Source organism: Lycorma delicatula, chromosome 1 (genome assembly GCF_047948215.1).
Source record: "Lycorma delicatula isolate Av1 chromosome 1, ASM4794821v1, whole genome shotgun sequence".
Taxonomy (NCBI): domain Eukaryota; kingdom Metazoa; phylum Arthropoda; class Insecta; order Hemiptera; family Fulgoridae; genus Lycorma; species Lycorma delicatula.
In genome coordinates this window covers 152305212-152324171 of record NC_134455.1, presented here as the reverse complement: position 1 = coordinate 152324171, position 18960 = coordinate 152305212, and the positions used below count along the sequence as shown (strand labels likewise).

Here is an 18960-nt window from a genome sequence, read left to right as displayed (position 1 = left end):
ACTAGGATCCTTTACTGATTTTAAGAGCACCCTCCACAAATACCACTTTCCAACAAGTCGGGAAGCAACCCCAGCTTAGGCACCCTGAGAACAGCCTGCCAAGCGGCTCTCTTATGACAGGCAGTAGATAGAATAATTCAGGTCAAGTTGGTCAGTCCTCTGTGCCTTTTTCAGTGTCATTAGAGAAACCACTCGGTCTATATCGAGATCCACAGCCCATATGCCAGGGAATATAGCATAGCCCTCGCCCTATCCCACCAAACCCAAATCGAACACTGGACAGCATGTGCAATGGCTTTGGCTGGTAAGATGATTTTGCAAGCTGCCAGGGGTTCCGCTGCAACTTGCACATGGAGCTTGCCATAACTTGAGTTTAGCTTCCTTGATAGTATGAACATTATGGGTGCGCAGGTAGATTCGCAGACCCTCAGCATCATCATCAATAATCCCTGTTAGGGGGCGACATTGGTATCTTCTCCTAGCAGACGTAACTCTTGTGCACAGCACGTTTAAGTCAGAAGACTATCACTCTTTCCCGGGTTTCTGCCTGTTTTTAACAGACGGCTCTAGGCACTCTCTGATCAGCAGATTGTTTACTACCTAAGGGTCCGTCCATTGGTCGAGGCTCCCATAGAACCCTATCGCAGCCATTCTTGATGGCCTGGTCGAATTGTTCAGCCATCAATTCCACCTCCTTCCTGTGTACCATTCCAACCCCTGCAAGGCAGCTGTGCACTTGTGCTGCAGCTTCTCCTGATCCAGGCCCCTTAGCTTATAGCAACTCAAATCTGGAACTCTTAGACTGCCTCTGTAAACAATTTCATAGGTTATAAGCCTGTGATTGTTCACACTGGCCTCGGGCCAGACAGGGTGCTGTAATATTTTAATTTCTGCCTGATTTCCCCCCACACATTCTAAAATCTTCCATACGTACATAGATGTACCCTGTTCATAGATCTCAACCTGCAGTTCACCCAAATCTCTTTCACTATTCAACTTGACTTGTGAAAAGATGTCAACCAATGTCTGTGCAAGGTCAGAAGTGGCCCTCGTGTCCACATAAGCAGCATGAAAAATGTTTGTTACTGGAGTTTCACCTCTCTCCTCCAATAAAATCCTTGCCTCCATCCTTACAGACAGAACATTGCCGGCCCTAACACCTGAGCTGCTCAGCAACCATGCAACCTGTGGCTGCCTTGTGGCCAGACTATCGATCAACTTGCTCTTAGCTGTCTTTTTAATGTCTGCCAGTGCAAGAGTATTCAAGGTTCCCTCTCTCTAGTCTGGCAATCTAATTTTAGTACTTCTGTAAGCCTCTTTAAGCCAGTTCTTCTTTATAAACTCAGCCATCAGCTGAGGGTACATGCCGTTATCAAGCCCATCAATTATTGGACATTCTGTATCCATCATAGTCTGTGTGAAGGATTCTGCAGTAGGCCTCCTTTCTACAGATGTAAGAGAAGCATCCACTAACTTTCTCAATCATTCACAGTTACTGTTACATTGGCCACAACGTCTTTTATGGTCTGCTTAACATTCTTGTCAACATGTCGCCTCAGTTAAAGTGATAAGCACTCAAACTTTCTCACCACATCATTCAACTCATGAGGTGTCTCTCCTCTTCCTCGGTTGAGGATTGGTGGATCTGCCTTGGCCTCTTTGCGCCCTTTTTGGAGTTTGCATTCAGGTCTATGAGCCACTGGAGGTAACCCTTCTACCACAGGGCCTGCCGTCAACACATCAGGCCCAGCCTGGGCCCCACAAACTCTTTGCAAAACAACCTTTGACTCTTAACTCAATATCCATTCGCTTATTGGCACCTTCCTCAATACCAGTAGTGCAAACCACAAAAATTCTTGTGGAAATGACTCACCCACCTCGTTCCGAGTAAAATATCCTGAAGGAATTTGTAAAAGAAGGAAGGGTAGTATAGTTATGAGGCAGGAAAGGTATCTCCTTACAAATCAGGCATGAGTCAGAAAAATTTCCAAGTCCACACTAACAAAAAGTCGAAAGTATGGCCGTCTGTGTCAAAAGCTGTTTGAAATTAATGAACAGCTGATCTCTATGCACGGGAGTAATTACTGGCGCACCAATTCAACTAGGTTGATCTAAAATTGTTAACCAACATAATATGGCGACCAATTCCTGCCGACTGCTAAAATACCGCCAACTTATAACAGCTGGCTTAAACTTATAACTATTATACTTCTGTAGTGATTTAATGTTACTGATCTTTCCATGTTACTTACTCTGTTATATTAATTTATAATTGAAAACACCACAAATATTAATAATATTACCATATTATCAATTAATAATATTAATAACACCAGTACACAAACCTGCAATAATAATGATCACCAAATATTAATTACCAAATACCATTAGAGCTCTATTCCTCCCACGAGTATTAATGAAGTCCCATAATAGGTCAACTTAACCTCCAGTGAAGAAAAAGTCGAATAAAATTAAATCTGGCCATTTTCCATCAACCAAAAATTATTACACATGTCCATTAATCAACCATCCACTGTTTTCAACTGTCTGTAACATTAATTAAGCCAAAAAAACCAACCAAAAAAGCCTGTTAATTGCAGAGCAAAACGTACACGTGCAACACTCGTATAAGACCCAACTCGAATAAAATTAGGGTAGCTACCAACAGTTAACAAACTCTGTAAAGAATTGAAAATTAAAATTAATTTTAACGGCAGTTTAAGAAAAATTTTGAAAGAATTGGATTTTAAAAGAATTAGTATTTAACCGATTAACCACCAATGGTGTGTTATCGAACCTTTTTGTAATTTTTTTTTTATTTCTGCAAACTTTTTTGCACTTTGTGCAATTTGCTTATTTTTTTAGGTAATTACAAAATAAATATATGTTTATAGATTTTTATAAATTAGTGAATTTATTTGCATATCAGCTTACAGTGTTTTACTAGATCATGTAACCTCTTCCATATAAGGTATACAATGATCGTGATATGCTTGTTAAAAATAATATTTCTATTTTATTTTCTTATTTAAGTGTTGTTTTTATTCATCAGTTCATAAAAATGATTTATTTTGAAAACTGCTAATGAATACTGGTTGTTAAAAGTAATGGTGTGATTACGCACGTTTGGCTAATGGAGCAATGAATCACATGCTAGGCATACAATATGTTATTCTTACATTACAAACAGTAACTTCACAGTCCTGCATTGTATTATCTTTATGTTTGAATCATTAAATTTTTGTTTTGTCTACTATTGTACTACTTTTATAGATGCTATTTTATAAAATGTTCAGTTTCTACATTTGTCAACAAACGGAATTTACAATTTGGTGTTTTTTCTCATAATTTATCTATTGATGAAGAAACGGTACCATACTTGTAGACATTTAGCAAAAATGTTTATCAAGGGAAAACTGATTAGATTTGGACTTGAGCTTTGGTGTTTGTGTAGTTCAGATGGTATTTGAACCAATTTATTCCATACAGAGGTGCAAACAAATAAAAATATGAATATGGTCTTTGAACACAGTAGTATACTAGATTTGTTAAATGTTGTATACCAATCCTTCAATTCTATATTTGATCTGTTTAATTTACTGAATGAAAAAGGATATTTTGCGACTGGCACTGTTAGAGGAAATAGGTTTCCTAATTGCCCATTGAAAAAACAAATTTTGTAGTTGCTAGATGGAATGATAGTGCAGTGGTGACAGTTGCCAGTAACCACAATGACAAATATCCATTATCAAATACAAAAAGATATAGCCAAAAAGAAAAAAAAGACACTGTGATTGTTCAGCCATTAATGATAGCAGAATATACTAAAAGTATAGGCGTCGTTGATTTCTATGACAATGGTGTTGGAAGTTATAGAATTTGATTGCATGGGAAAAAAATGGGTGGAGGCCATTGTTTATAAATGCTATAAATTCTATTATAATAAATTCATAGAAAAATATACAGACTTGCAAATAACAGTAAACTGAGTCAAATTGATTTTAGGCCTTCTCTTGTATTACCACTGATAACAGTGAAGAAATAAAAATACCACAAAGCATTGCTGAGAGTGAAGAAAAAAGTAAAAATAATTTTCCTTCACTACCAGTGGCAACTAAGGGTCATCCGTCAAAAAACAATTTGCTAGATGTTTGATATGATCAAAAGTGAAAAAAGCTAGATGAAGATGTAAGCTATGCAAAAACTATATAATTTTTTTTATGAATAAAATGTAAAGTGCACGTTCATTCAAAATGTTTTTAAGAATTTCATTCGCAGCAAAGAATCTAAGTATTTTTTTTTAATAAAAAAACAAAATTAAAGTAATTTATTTGTAACTGTATTACTTTCAGTTCAATAAATTGTTCATATGTGTTATTATATTCTTCCAAAAATGACATTTTTTGCATGCTTTTTGCCAAAGGTGCGTAAACAAATTGTTTTATTCCTGTGTAATAATAGATGACATAAAGGATTTATTTAGAACAAAATTGTGTAGCTTTATATCCAGCAGTTAATGGATTAGTGTAATTTAAATTTGTTAAATGTTCAAATAAAAAATTATCCTATTATTAGAATTCTGAGATTCAGGATTGATGGCAACCATACCTTCTCACCCCTTTACCAATTGTTACTAAAATTAAATGGCATTAATGACATAGTCAGAAGTCATCATTCAACATTTCATAAAAATTAGTTAAGAATTGTAAATTCAGATTTGATTTTTCAGAAAAACAAAATCCAGGTACTTATAGAAAATTAAAAGCAATTTGTTTTTTAATTTTCTTCACTTTGTATGTTTGATTTCTTCTAGTGGTTCTAACATTTTCTTATGGCATTCATTTTTGGGAAATTTGTATATTTGGTACATCAATTCTAAAAAAAGAAGCACCTTCTATAAAAACAAGTATATTCAAAACCATATAGATTTTGTGCAAATATACAAAATTTAATGATTTAAAAATTAATCAGATTCAAGACTGTCCTTGAAACTTTTTTCTTGAAGATCTCATTAATCAATCATAAATTATTTCTCAGAACTCAAAAGCCTTCACAAGAGCATCAGCCATGCAAACATCAAATATTTTCAAAAAATTCTACCAACATACCTGTAGCAGATAGAAAAATGTCATTACTGACTTATAAAATTAGTGTTTAACGTAACAAAAACAAGAGAAAAAGAGCTACTTCTTGTGAGAGTATTAATTTTTTACCAAAGGCAATATAGAATTTGAGTTGAGAACAGTTTCTGAATTATTCTCTAATTGGAAGGTAATATAAAAAAATTCAAACCACTGATAAAATAGTGCTCCAAGAATGTATTAATTTACAGAATGTATATCTTTAGTGTTGTTTTGTTTGAATTTGTACAGAGCATCTGAGAAGAAAACTGGTGATTGTAAAGAAAATATAAAGAGGAATTTAAGGCCTATGAGATGTCGAGCAAGACTAATTAAAGGTATGAAATACATTTGTGTGTTTGCTTCCAAAATTGGGCTAGTAACAAAGCTTTCTTCTGTTTTTTTAGTTTTCTCTGTTTTCTTTAAAAAAATTTTTAGACCTTTTTTAAAATGGGGAGTTAAAAAATTTCTAATCCATCTGCTATTTAAGTGTTTTAAATTTTCAACAAATTTAAAAATCATTCATAGAATGAGCTACAGAAATAATGTTCAGAATTGGGTTTTTTAATTTTTCTCCAAAATAACAATTTTAACAAAAGTTATATTGTTCCTCTGCGAGGTGAGCCTGGACAAATAGTAGTATCCTGCACAAATAGTAGAAAATTGACCGGTGAACTGAATCTAAACAAACTTTACGACTTTATCTGTCATATAGTCATACCCCACAATCACCTCACTAGATCATATCTAGAGTTGTAACTCAGGACCTAGTCTCACCACAGGTGACCCCTTGACAGTCAACCATGAAAGGTCTTTTAAGGAATACTCCACCGGCTGAACCAAGCCACACCAGAGTTCAGAGAAGGCAGCACTCGGATATGGAGAGCTGCCACTTAGCAACATTACATGCAATCGGATGCATTTGGAATGCACATGAACAAGAACAATACAAAATCCAAAATCAAACTGAAACGAATCACCTACAGTTCCATACACAATTTCACTCATGCAGACTGGTAAACTAAAAATAATAACAGACCCAATGGATCAACACAAAATTCTGATCATGGAAGTGCAGGAAATAAGAAACACTGAGCAGGATGCCATGGAATCTCAAGAATATAGGCTCTACAAAGGTATACATGGGAAGAGAGAGAAGTGTCCCACAGTTTGGAACAGGCTTTTTGGTCCAGCCTCAAAATAATAAACTCCATACAAGAATTAAAGTCACATTCCCCTAGAATCTCAACACTCACCTTAAGCATCTAATAAAATCTATATCATAATAAATGCTCATGCCCTCACTAATAATAAAATCAAATGTCCAAAAGACCATAAATACAGAAAAATTCTGGGACCTACTCAACCATACCATACATATCATACCCAAAAACCACGTTAAACAACTAACTGGAGGCTTCAGTGTTCAACTAGGCAGAGAAAGAAGGTACTGCGACATCGGAAAATGGCTTGCCCAAAAGAGAACAAATGAAAACAGACAGACTCATCGAACTCTGCAGAAACAACAACCTAATCTCGAAATCCACATTTTTCAAAAGGAAACCTCAAAACCTGGAAACACCTTGATTACATTAAAGGAGAATGGCAACTAGATTGTGTCTTCATGGACAAACACCACTACAAAGAGATCTACAACGTAAAAGTCATTTGAGGAGTAGACACAGGCTCAGATAACTAATAAGAATGAAAATTAACAAAAAGCAATCAAAAAAATAACTATCTTGGATAAACTTGAAGACCTAGTCAACAACCTTAAACAAATCGCAGCAGAAGAAAACACAAATCCCAACACCAAAAATATGAGCCCCTACCCTACTAATGAAGGATAAAAACCATAATCTGGCCCTTAACAATTATGTGGAACAAGACAGCGTGGAATTCCTAGCTAAATATTTCAACAAACTTTTAATTTGCAAAGAACCAACAGAACTCCTAAAATTGGACACCAGGACCCCAATAATAACCCCCCAGAAAACATCAACCCTCCCACAATAGAAGTAGGTTACCAAGCGGTAGATAAAAAATTACAAAGCGGTGGGCAGGATATCAGATCTGTAGGGATCTGGAAACATGCAGGAAGACCAGCAAAAATTGCTCTTTATCATCATCTTGTCAACATCAGGATCAAAGAACTACCAGTACACTGGATGAGAGTCCTAATCTACCTGCTACACATAAAAGCAGACAAAACAACAACTACAGGGGAATCTCACTTCTAGACACAACATACAAAATTCTTTCAAGAATCATCTTCAACAGGATCTGTTTACAACTTGAGAAAGAAATAGGAGAATACCAAGGAGGTTTCAGACCCTGCAGGAGCTGCAGACAGGAGTCTCAAGCTAATGGATTACAACAGAAAAAGAAGTAGAGAAATGGTGATAACATTTGTAGACTTAAAGAAAGCATACTATTCCATCCACAGAGAATCCCTACTAAAAATTCTAAGACACCTCAGACTACATACCAAATTAGTAACCGTGGTAAAACTGACCCTCCTAAACACTAAGTCAAAAATGGAATTCAGAGGTGAACTCAACCATTTAATATCAAAACAGGACTGCACCAAGGCGATGGACTCCCCAAAAATAAAAAAAATAAAAATGCCCCCAAAAATAAAAATGGGCCAACAAATCAAAGCAAACTGCCTTGGTTTCACTGATGACTTTGCACTGATAGAAAATTACATTGACAAAACTAAAACACAGATATTAAAACTTCAGAACATTACAAATAAAATTGGCTTTAAAATATCATTTGGAAAGACAGAAATTATGTCCCAAAACCAACAAAATGAAAAGAAGTGAACATAAACTGTAGTAATGTCACATTAATTACCCAATTAAAAAACCTTGGAGATATAATAACAAACAACCTAAACATAAAAACCTCAATTCAAACAAGAACAAAATAGCTAAAGCGCAAAATTAACCTGGTACTTGTACAGTAAAAAAATCTACCCATAAACACGAAAATAAGACACTACAACACAGTTATAAAACTAGAAGCCACCAATGCAGCAGAAACACTCTTCCACTTGAACGAACAATTAAAGACCTACAGACTCCAGAAAATTGAAGAATTGGAAGAACCTGCATCAATGAAAAGTGCCAGAAAGATGGACAGTGATGTATTGTGCCCAACAGTTATGTACATAGAGTTTGAACCTGTCACTGTTACCATGCATAAAAGGAGACTAGGATTCTTTGGATACATCATGAGGGTGTAAGATTCGAGACTTCTGAAACAGCTGGTACAGTACAGTACAATCTCGTCTATTTGGCCTACACCAGAAGACACCACAGACAAGAAAAAATCAAGGACCAAAACATTAGCTTCACACTCAAAAAAGAAACTCACAAAATTAACATTTTTAATACCAGAAAGAGCGCGGAGGTTGGAAAGTATGAAAAAGTACTGGGAAGACTACAAGGTCTGAACAGTCCCTATGCAATCACAAAGAAAAAAAAGATTGAGCTATGCTAATGATAATTGAATTAAAATAACCAATTACATTCAAGAACTGTTTGCACAAAGTAAAAAATAAATATGCATATAAACTGTAAAATGATCATTGTCAGTAGCTGTAATGAAATTAAACAAAATTTTAAAAGATAACAAAAAATAATCAGCACAACGAAAATAAAAATTCAACAGTATTAATTACAGAGATAAACACAACAAATGTCCTTCACTTTGTGCAGTCCAACCAAACAGTAAGATTAATTTAAGAGTATATGCTTTCTTCTTCACCTTTTCAAAACAAAGATAGGTTATTTTTTTTATTGTTTTTAGTTATTTTTTATACAGAGTGATTCGGGAAACGGAACATTTTGAAATTTGCATTTGTAGCGCTGGGCAGATGTCAGCATTGAATAACTTGAAGTCAGTTCACACAACCTTGCCATTTAGTTATCTTTGATACCTGGATTGGTGTGCATGTGCTTTTGTCATCAAAGCTTTTTATAAAAATAATTAAAAGTGTAGAGGCTGTGCATAAAAATCATACAAAATATAGGGCACCACTATTTTATACTGTCAGTTCATGCAATTAACATCACCAGTAGCTGCTACACGCAACAAATCATATAGCATAATAGGCCCTTTTTTTTTGAAAATGTGAATGACCTTACGATTACAGTCACATCAGATTGATCTGTTGCCATGCTAAAAAACTTTGTTGCGGAAAAACTAGTGACATTTCCACAAATTATTGACAGTGCTTGGTTTCAATAAGATGTTCAACAGCACGAATATCGATGGCTGCTGTAAGCCAATTGTTTGGCAACTGTATATTATTATAACTGTGCAGACGGAACTTACTTGAAAGATGTTCTTCAAAAAATAAATTTGTGTATGTATTTATAAATTTTTTTTAAAAATATAAATAAAAATTGATGTATTATGATATTTTCTTAAAAATATTTAATTTTCAAAATTTCCCATTTCCCTGAATCACCTGTATGTGTGTTTTCATAAAATGTTTTGAAAAATTAATATTTTAATTAAAAGAAGTTAAATAAAATTAATCCTCTTATGTTTTTGTTATCATATAGTTATTTTTAATTACCAATTTGCAACTAGTGATGACAGTTGCATACAGATTAAAAGCACATTTAATTTTTTCTTTGTATAAATTGTTCTTCAGTGGACTTGAACTAATTTTGTGACCAAAAAAGTAACAAAGGATCTTCATCAACATTGTTTTTTCTAAAACTCTCCAATTTAACCCCCAAAAAAAAGTAAAATGCCAAGAGTGTGCTTTTATCCATAATATGAAATGTAGAGTTGTTTTACTAACTTTAATGATTGGAATCACTTAATTAGATGTGGTTATTTGCAATTTATCCTTATTTCGAGTTTTTTTATTTTCGAGATGCTATTTAGACTTTTCCATAAATATCATTCATATTCATTAGGATGTGAATGATATTTTCAACATAATACACTGTAACATTCACCATACATAATATATACATAATACACTGTTTATCAGTGTATTATGGTGAATTTTCAAAAAAAATTTCATTATTACAACCATCATTTCATCTTGTGACATAGAGCAGATCTGATTCAATATGTCTTTAATATCTTCACGGATAAAGTAAAGGGGAGACAAATGCTCATTAATTTGGCAAGTGAGAATTTAAATATACTGTTAAAGGCTACTTCTGCGAAGTTGTGATGGTGCTCCATTTTACTGAAACATCAATGACATATGCGTGTATGATTGTACAACAGACCTCAATAAAATATATAAAAATTAATAAAACCATGCTGCTACCAAACAGTTCACAACATGCAGCTGAGCATATTGTACATTTTCATTAATATATGAGGGATTTAGTTTCAAGACATAGAAGATTCATTATTTACTATAGATCAGGGTTAGTGTATTACTTAGTGTTAACTTTTTGTTAACTAAGAACTGTATAAGATGTTGAATTATACCTGGTCATTAAATTAATTTAATTACATTAATTCTGGCACTAAAATGATAGTGTATATTTATGTTACTCTTTAATAGTCACAATCATCTGAATGAATTAATAGCATAGTTACTAATCAGTTGTCATTACAAGTGGCAAATTTTTTATTTCCTGATTGTTTTTTATAAAAGTATTACTTTTTAAATTGCTTCTGACGCTCGTATTGTCAATGAACTTTGGTTGTTAAGATTCAGTGTATAAAAATGTTTGTCTTACCTAGAACACCAACAGTCAATTGTATTAGTTCCTAAATTCTGTTGTGAGGTAATTTCATACTGAAATAAAATAAATTTTTGTTGCAGATAATGAACAGAACACTGGTACTGAGATATCAAAGAATAACGAAATTGGTGTAATTAATTCGTCCACAAGTAAAATTAAACAATCAGATCAAACCAAATTGAAAAAAGTTAATCAGTCAGAGACTAATTTTCTTTCTTCAGTTACCTATGGATTTCACACAGAACAATCGACATTAGTTGAAGAAAAAAAAATTATAATTAGTTCTCCAACATCAGATAACAAAGATGTTACTTTTAATAATATAGTTGCTAATATTTCACCTGTCTTACCTGCATCAGCTGAAATTAAGGTGCTTAATACACCTGAATCAGATGAAGTTGAAAATTTTGTGATCAGTCCCTTTGTTACAAAAGGTAGAGGTAAACAGAAAAGATGCTCTGTTACCCGCCCTATTGATTCTGCTAAGAAGCAAAGTAAGTAATTTTATTAATAAATATGTTGAATATTTGTTTTGTTGTAATGTATGATTAGGTCTTGAAATTTCTGGAAGTTTATCCTCTCATCATCCATGGAGTCTTTTATATTGAGCTAAAATTGAAACTTGCTCAACTGGTGGATCCATCTAATACCCTTTCTTTTGTGACTGCCCTTTTACACATTTCTTGTGATCCTAGCCTTCATTGTTGCTAAGAAATCTGATTTTTATTGCTTGTAGTTTTCTTTCTTCCTGTTCTTTTATAACTCAAGCGTTTATATTTGTCAAATTGGAAAAGTTCATTTTATTTAAGACTTTTTTTTACATTTTCTTATTATTTCCTTTTAATTAAAAGGACTGTAAAAACGTATCTAAAAGAACTTATGTATTTTCTACTCTTCTTCCTATCTCCACTGATCTTGCCCTGGTCTTTACTAACTTTCATACCCCATACTGCAATCCTTTTATCCCATACATCAAAAAAACTTCATTAATTCTTGTTTAATGCCATTTATATCCGCTTAAGATAGTATAAGCCAAATGTAGTTTCTTTCTTTTCACTTTTTGAAAATTCACCATAAAAAATATTCAAAGTTAAAAATTTTAATTTATTGTTTATTGTCTGTACAACTGTGGTAAAATTTCAGTGTGTTTATTTTCATCTGGAGTGTTATATTTGGAGCTCTTAACAATTTCTAGAATCAAAAAATAATTACACCTTTATAATTTTAAAATACAGTAAAACTCATAATTGGATTCTGAAAACAAAAACAGATATGATTTTTTTTATATAACAATTTAATATGTTTATTTTGTATGTATAAAATTTGTGTGTATATTTTTAGCATTAATAGACAATTTTCTAAAAAAAATGATTGAAATTTTTTTTATTGTTTATTTTCTTTCATTTATCCACCAGCTCCCATTCTAGAAGTACTAGTTGGTGTGATTTTATATTCTGTTCAAATCATTAAATTATCAGGTATGATTATTTATTAGTTCATGGCAAAGTAAAGATCAGTAGTGGATTTTAAACAATTTTTCTTGCCATGTATTTGATATATTTTCACCTTTCATTTCATTAACTTCATCTGTCTAATTAAAATGTGTGAAGTACATTTCTAAGCTAGATATAGTAACAATAAAGTAAAAATACAGTATGCTGTATGTCTAAACAAACCTGAAGCCCATGCTTAACCCTACAGATACTTCAGCCATTAGGCTTATTGTGCATTCATTACCGTCCACTGGAAACACCTAGGATGCACTGAAAATGTAGTTCTTGGCAGTCTCATTATAGAATAATTAATTTATGATTTTTTCCCCTAGAATAAGTGTGATAAATTTTTTTAATTTGTGAAAACAGGAACCTTTGTTCAGTAATATTTTTAAATTTTTATTTATTTCTATTAAAAGTAATTGCAATGGTTATCTGTAAAAATAAAAAAATAAAAACTAATTTTTAAATGTAAACATAGTTTTATTTACCAGTCAGTTGTCAGAATTTAAGCACTCTTTGTAGGCAAGAATACAGCAAGTCTCTTTAATCTTTTCCTAGTCATTATTTCTTCTATCTATATGGTGGTAACCACATAGATAGAAGATTTCTTCTATATGGTGGTAACCACATAGATAGAAGATTTCTTCTATATGGTGGTGTCTTATTAACCTGAAGAAATGTTGATTTTAGCTTGATCTTCACTCACATACTGTTTATTTTTATTTCTATCACTACAGCAATGAAATTAGGTCTATACTTAAAAAACCTTCCATTAATAAATATAAAAAACTAAGAAAAAATTCAACTACTTTTTATTAGGACACCTCAACACCTCGCTTTTGATGATACTCGAGGAAACATCCAACTCTACATAATTGTAGACTGTACTGTTTACACTTGAATGAAAACCTAATTCCTCTTCCTGACTGACTTTTTATCACTTTACAGCTACAAAGTACACAATTCTGAACATATTTTTCAAGTTGTATGAGCTGGTGGGATGATTTTGGGAATTTTATTGCAGCTGGAAGACTGTTTACATCCTACTATTTTTCTTGAGGAGAAAGTTCCAATGAGTTATTATAAAAGACTTTTTTGAATTTTAAATTTTTAAAACCATGTTTATTCAGGGCTGGAGACTTAGTTTGCTTGAAAATAATAAAGACAAAGTGATAGATGTATTTCTACCACTTGGATGGTCGACCGTAACCATAAGTGCTGTGATGCTGATCAGCTTTGTCAACATGCCCCATAAATTTTGCGCCGTGTGATTTCATGCGTCATGACCAGGAGATGATAATACTACAAATGAGATATTTTTGAGGAAATAATCATAATAGGGAAATAAAATAGGATTTAAAAAAATTCTCATATGTGTGCTAAGTTATGAAAATAGGTTAAATTTTATAGAAGCAATCTCAGCAATTTGGATATATTTATCCACTGTTAATTGAATAAATATGTAAAATATTTAAATTAAAAGTAGAGTTATTTTATTGATTTAAATTGAATAAAAGAATTTATTTTAATAAAATGAGAGGAAAAGTTAAATTTCAAAATGATTTAGAGTATCACTGAAACATAAAAGTGTCTCATTTGATTTTTTTTTCTTTAGATAGATCAAACTACTCTTATGAAGAACGTGAATCAACAATTGATCCAGAAGTTGAGGGTGAAGCTGCTCCTTATTAGTGAGTTATAAAAACATTTATATTAGTGCAAGGGTATTTTGGAGATTTTTGTTTTTCTGTAATGGGCACTGCTATTGACACAAGCCACTAAACGTCAAAAGTATGTAGTCCAAAGGAAAATTATAGCAAGCCCTGTTTATTTTAAAAAATTGAACTGATTATTTTTCTTTTATTTAACTTTTGATTACTTTTTTAATGATTTGAATACATATAAGTGACTTCAATAATCTGAGTACTGTGGGCAGGTATCTTTAGCAAGTTCATGTGCTAACATGTGAAAGAAAATTTATAGTCCAAATGTCCAACTCTCTGATGCCATGTGCAGGTGATAAGAATATCACTTTAACTATACTAAAATTCCAGTCACCTTGGTGCAGCTTGTCTTTTTACATGCTCAGTTATCATATTTAATGAGTGTTTACAGAAACAGTTTGAAATTTATTTTTCCTGTTACTTATTAAGGTGTGTGCAATGGTGTGGTATCAATATTTATTTAAGTTTTGTTATATAATGCAAAAGTTAGTAACTAATATTCTTAGATCAAGAAGTAATTTAGGTTTTTTTATTTAGATTTATACTGGATACCATTGCACAGTACAATTTTTGTGACATAAATTTTATAATATACTACATCTGTAGATTCCATTTAAAAAACATGAAATCATCAATATAACAGTAAGTGGTATTAGATCAACTGCAGAAATTATCATTTCCTATTACTAGACAAACTATCTCTTAAGCAAGAGAATTTTCTGCTAAATATCATCTGAATTTTTTTATCAAAAAAGGAAAATAAAGTAGCGGAATAAAAAACAAAGAGTACAGTATAAATTAAGGTTCACTGATCAGCATCAACAGTGAAAATAATAATAATCTTAGTGATCTCAGTGAAAATAATATTAATTTTTTAATAAGAAGAAAAATAATAGAGTAATGAAAATTAGCATATTAATTAAATTAGTATTTTTGATTTTTTGTTGTCTAGGATTAAGGTATTAATGAAACATGCAGCAAAAAATCTGTATATGATATTGGTTTTTTAAGTGGGTTGAAAATAGTGATAGTTTAATTAAAAATAAAAGTAAAGGAAATTTTTTGATTCATGGCTAATTAAGCTAATTCTGTATTCTTCACATTTATCTGCTCCCGCTTTCTTTGGTATCATGACTACAACACTTTTTGAAGTCTGATGGAACTTCCCCTTTTTCATATTAAACACAAGTTTGTGTAATCTATCAATCTATCTATCCTCACCTGCACTGTGCAGTAATTCTACAGGTATTCCGTCTATTCCAGGAGCCTTTCTGCCATTCAAATCTTTTAATGCTCTCTTAAATTCAGATCTCTATATTGTTTCTCCCATTTCATCCTCTTCAACTTCCTCTTCTTCCTCTATAACACCATTTTGTAATTCATTTCCTCCATATAACTCACCCACCTATAGTATATATTCCACCCACCTATCGACTTTATTTTTCGTATTAATTGGTACCATCTTTGTTTAACACATTATTGGATTTTAATTTATGCACCCCAAAATTTTCCGAAAAAATCTATAAAAAATTAGGATTTGCAAATAAAAATCAACTTAACTTTTCTGAAGATAATAAAGTTTCTTTTCTTTTAATTTGATTTTCATTTGTCATATAAAAAAATTGAATACAATCTTTTTAAACTATCACTATTTTCAACCCAGTTAAAAAAAAATATCATATATGGATTTTTTGCTGCATGTATCATTAATACCTAAATCCTAGACAACCAAAAATCAAATGGTACATGAAATCTTTCTTTCACTTATTCATAGAATAATTATTTAAAATACTTATATAATTTCTGTGAAATTTACTTAAAATATAACTGATCTTTGTAAAGTATAAAATATTTCAAGTAGTTTTTTGTATTTAAATATTTTATCACTACAAAAATTTATATTGAAACTATAATTTATACTACATCGTAATTAAAGTGTAATGAATGAAATTATTAAAATAACTTCAATTTTTTAAAAGATTAGGATTTATCTGTTTAATTTTGATCAATATCCGAGAGATGCCTTGATCGTGAATACAAATTTTATTGGGATATTATTAATTCTTAAAATACCAGGATCTTTCAATAATTAAAGAGACATAGCAACAGTGGGAAAAATATTTTATAGAATAAACTTTCTGATGTTCAGGTTGGCATCCCCGATGTAGAAAATATCAGGCATTAGAAATGATTTCCATTATTATAATCTCTTTTGGTTATTTCAAAATGTCAGCACTGCTTGAAATGTGTGCCGAGGAACAGCTTGCTATGGGGTAAGCTTTTTACTTTCTAAAAATGTAAAACGAGCCGAAATTCACTTGTGGATGTAAAACAGTATGGTAAAAAGTGTATTAACTATGCTAATTTTTACAAGGGGATTGAACAGTTTTCATTGGGCAGAACAGCTATCACTAATTTTCATCATAACAGAAGACTGGTTGAAGCTCTATTGACACTTTTTGAAATTGCATTGATGATTTTATTTATATCGACAGATGCATAAAAATTTGGGAAATTGGTAAAATTTAGTGTATCAGCATTGTTCATCCCATTATCCAGAACTGAATTGCTGCAAAACATGTTCAAGGTGGGTTCTGAGACAGAACTCAAAATCACAAATTCTCCCCAAGTTACATTTATACTGAACTCAAACAACAATTTTTGTCAAAAGGTAATACATTTTTATATAGCACAATAAGTTGTGATGAAACTTGGATTCATTATTTTTAGCTGGAACTCAAACAACAGATTATGCAATGGAAACATCTGAGTTCATCCACCATGAAAAGATTTTAAATTCAGCATCAGCCGGTAAAGTGATATTAACAGTGTTTTTTTGACTACAAAGGTGATCCAAAAAAAGGACAGCAGCTGTAGTTAGAAAAAAAAATTGATTTTCTGTCTACAATTACACGTTCCTTTTCAAAATAGTTCCCCAAGTGCAACACACTACCTTCAGCCCTTGAGTCACTTTTCAAACACAAAATCCGAACCGAAGCATTTGAATATTTTCTATCAGAAATACACAGACCTTGAGTGACATGGGAATATGCATTATTATGATGCAATAGAAGTTATTCAATTTTTTTCCATAGCTACTGTAGGTACCTGATGTTGGTAAATTAATTCTTCATGATAAAAAAGATGGTCATCATGACTTAGACTTTGCTGCAGTTTTTGTTTTTTTTTGGATTAGGTGAAGAAGTTTACTTCCACTGGGAGCTTTATTTTTATTGTAATAAAACATCCAAGACTTATCAGCAGTTACCACATCATGCAAAAAATGTGTTCCTTCTAGTAGCGAGCCAATAGTTCTTTAAAGATAAATGTGGTGTGTATTATATTCAGTCAGGCGTTGAGAGCCACGGAACCAAACAACAAGCAGTGCATTTCATGTCCATCCATTTACTCAGAATATTGTGTTCACTGCTTTTTGAGATGTATAGGAGTTCTCCCAACTGCTGCACTCCTATACGACGATCTTCTCATGATGATGTCGCTGTGTTCACCACCACGTTGTTAATCAATGTGCTCAGTTGATCTGCTCTTAATAACTAATCTTCCTCTCTCTCTCATTCGGCCAAAAATGCAGCATGCCTATGAAAACTTATTTGCACATGACACACAATCTACATTAAATGCTTTTTTCAACATTTTGTATGTTTCTAAGCTGATTTTTTTTTTAAAGATCTTAAACAGAATTGCATAATGTTGATCAATATTTTATTCCATGGTGGGTGATTACTAAACACACTTTACGTGAATGATCACCAACATTCAATAACTACAACAATTAACTTGAAATTGAATGGGAAGTAGAAAACATCTGGGTACTTATATGCAAGCTTTAAATTTCCCTCTGAAAATAAATTAATTACTTTTTGGACTGCCATGTATAAAAGGTCCAATTTATTTTTGACTGTTTGTGACGTATTAATGTTACTGTGATATGCTAGAAAATAAAGTGAAATTTGCAATAAGGAGTAATATTTTTGTCCTCTCTTAAAAAGCAAAATTCTTCTGCATGAAAATTTCTGGCCCTGTACCACTCAAAAGATATGAGAAGCTATTCAGAAGTTGGGTTGTGAGGTGTTAATACATCCATTTTACAGTCCCGATCTCACATCATCAGATTTCTTTTGTTCACTCTTTAAAGAGTTGTCATCAAGTTTGGCAACAATGAGTGAGTCTACAATGCAGTAAAAAAATGTCTCGGACACTGAGATGAAGATTTCTTTACCACTGGAATAAGAAAATTCACAGAAAGATGAGATGAGTGCCTAACTGTAGCCATGAATTATGTTCTAAAATTTTGTTTGTTTCCTTGTCATTGAATAAATAAACTTTTTTTTTTTCAATAATTTGTATTACTACGTAGTAGAGTAATGCTTATTTCATTCCCCATTTAGTTATGGTATGGAAAAAAACAATAGGCTTTGATCTCAATTAACTAATCTACATTAGTAAAAGGTATGTTTTTCTGTAAAAAATTTAGCTAGAAAACAGTTAGTATTTCAGAATTAATTTTCTTAGCTTCAAGATAATATCATTTACTTTATTATCATTTGATTTTAAACTATTTCTTATTGTACTTTAAGCAATTTTTTAGTACAAAAATTCTGAAATTTTATGGAAAATTTCATATTTTTGAGAGTATATTTGTTCCTAAAATCCATGTTTCACAATACACTCATATAAAACTAAAATAAAATCTTTTCTTGACCATTTTGAAAATTATACTATTTCAGATATGTATATCTTAACATTAGTCAGCAAATAAGCTAGTAGAATTTACAGTGTCTTTTATTTATAACATTTTATTTTAAAATATGACTAGTTATTTATTTATTTATGCTATCTTTTCAAATTAGATGTCTTGTATTGATAA

General features: G+C 31.9%; 1 protein-coding gene across 3 annotated transcripts in view; it reads left to right on the top strand.

Moving 5' to 3' along the window:
* Nucleotides 1-18960, top strand: part of LOC142324280 (uncharacterized) — a 72233-nt gene that overhangs the window by 12710 nt on the left and 40563 nt on the right. For all 3 annotated transcript variants that reach the window (XR_012756259.1, XM_075365204.1, XM_075365195.1), the window contains exons 4-6: nucleotides 5373-5458; nucleotides 10933-11346; nucleotides 13964-14039. Coding sequence is in view for 2 of the 3 variants with exons in the window: in XM_075365204.1 (XP_075221319.1) it covers nucleotides 5373-5458; nucleotides 10933-11346; nucleotides 13964-14039 (576 nt within the window). In the remaining variant the exon portion in view is untranslated. The remainder of the gene's footprint in view (nucleotides 1-5372; nucleotides 5459-10932; nucleotides 11347-13963; nucleotides 14040-18960) is intronic.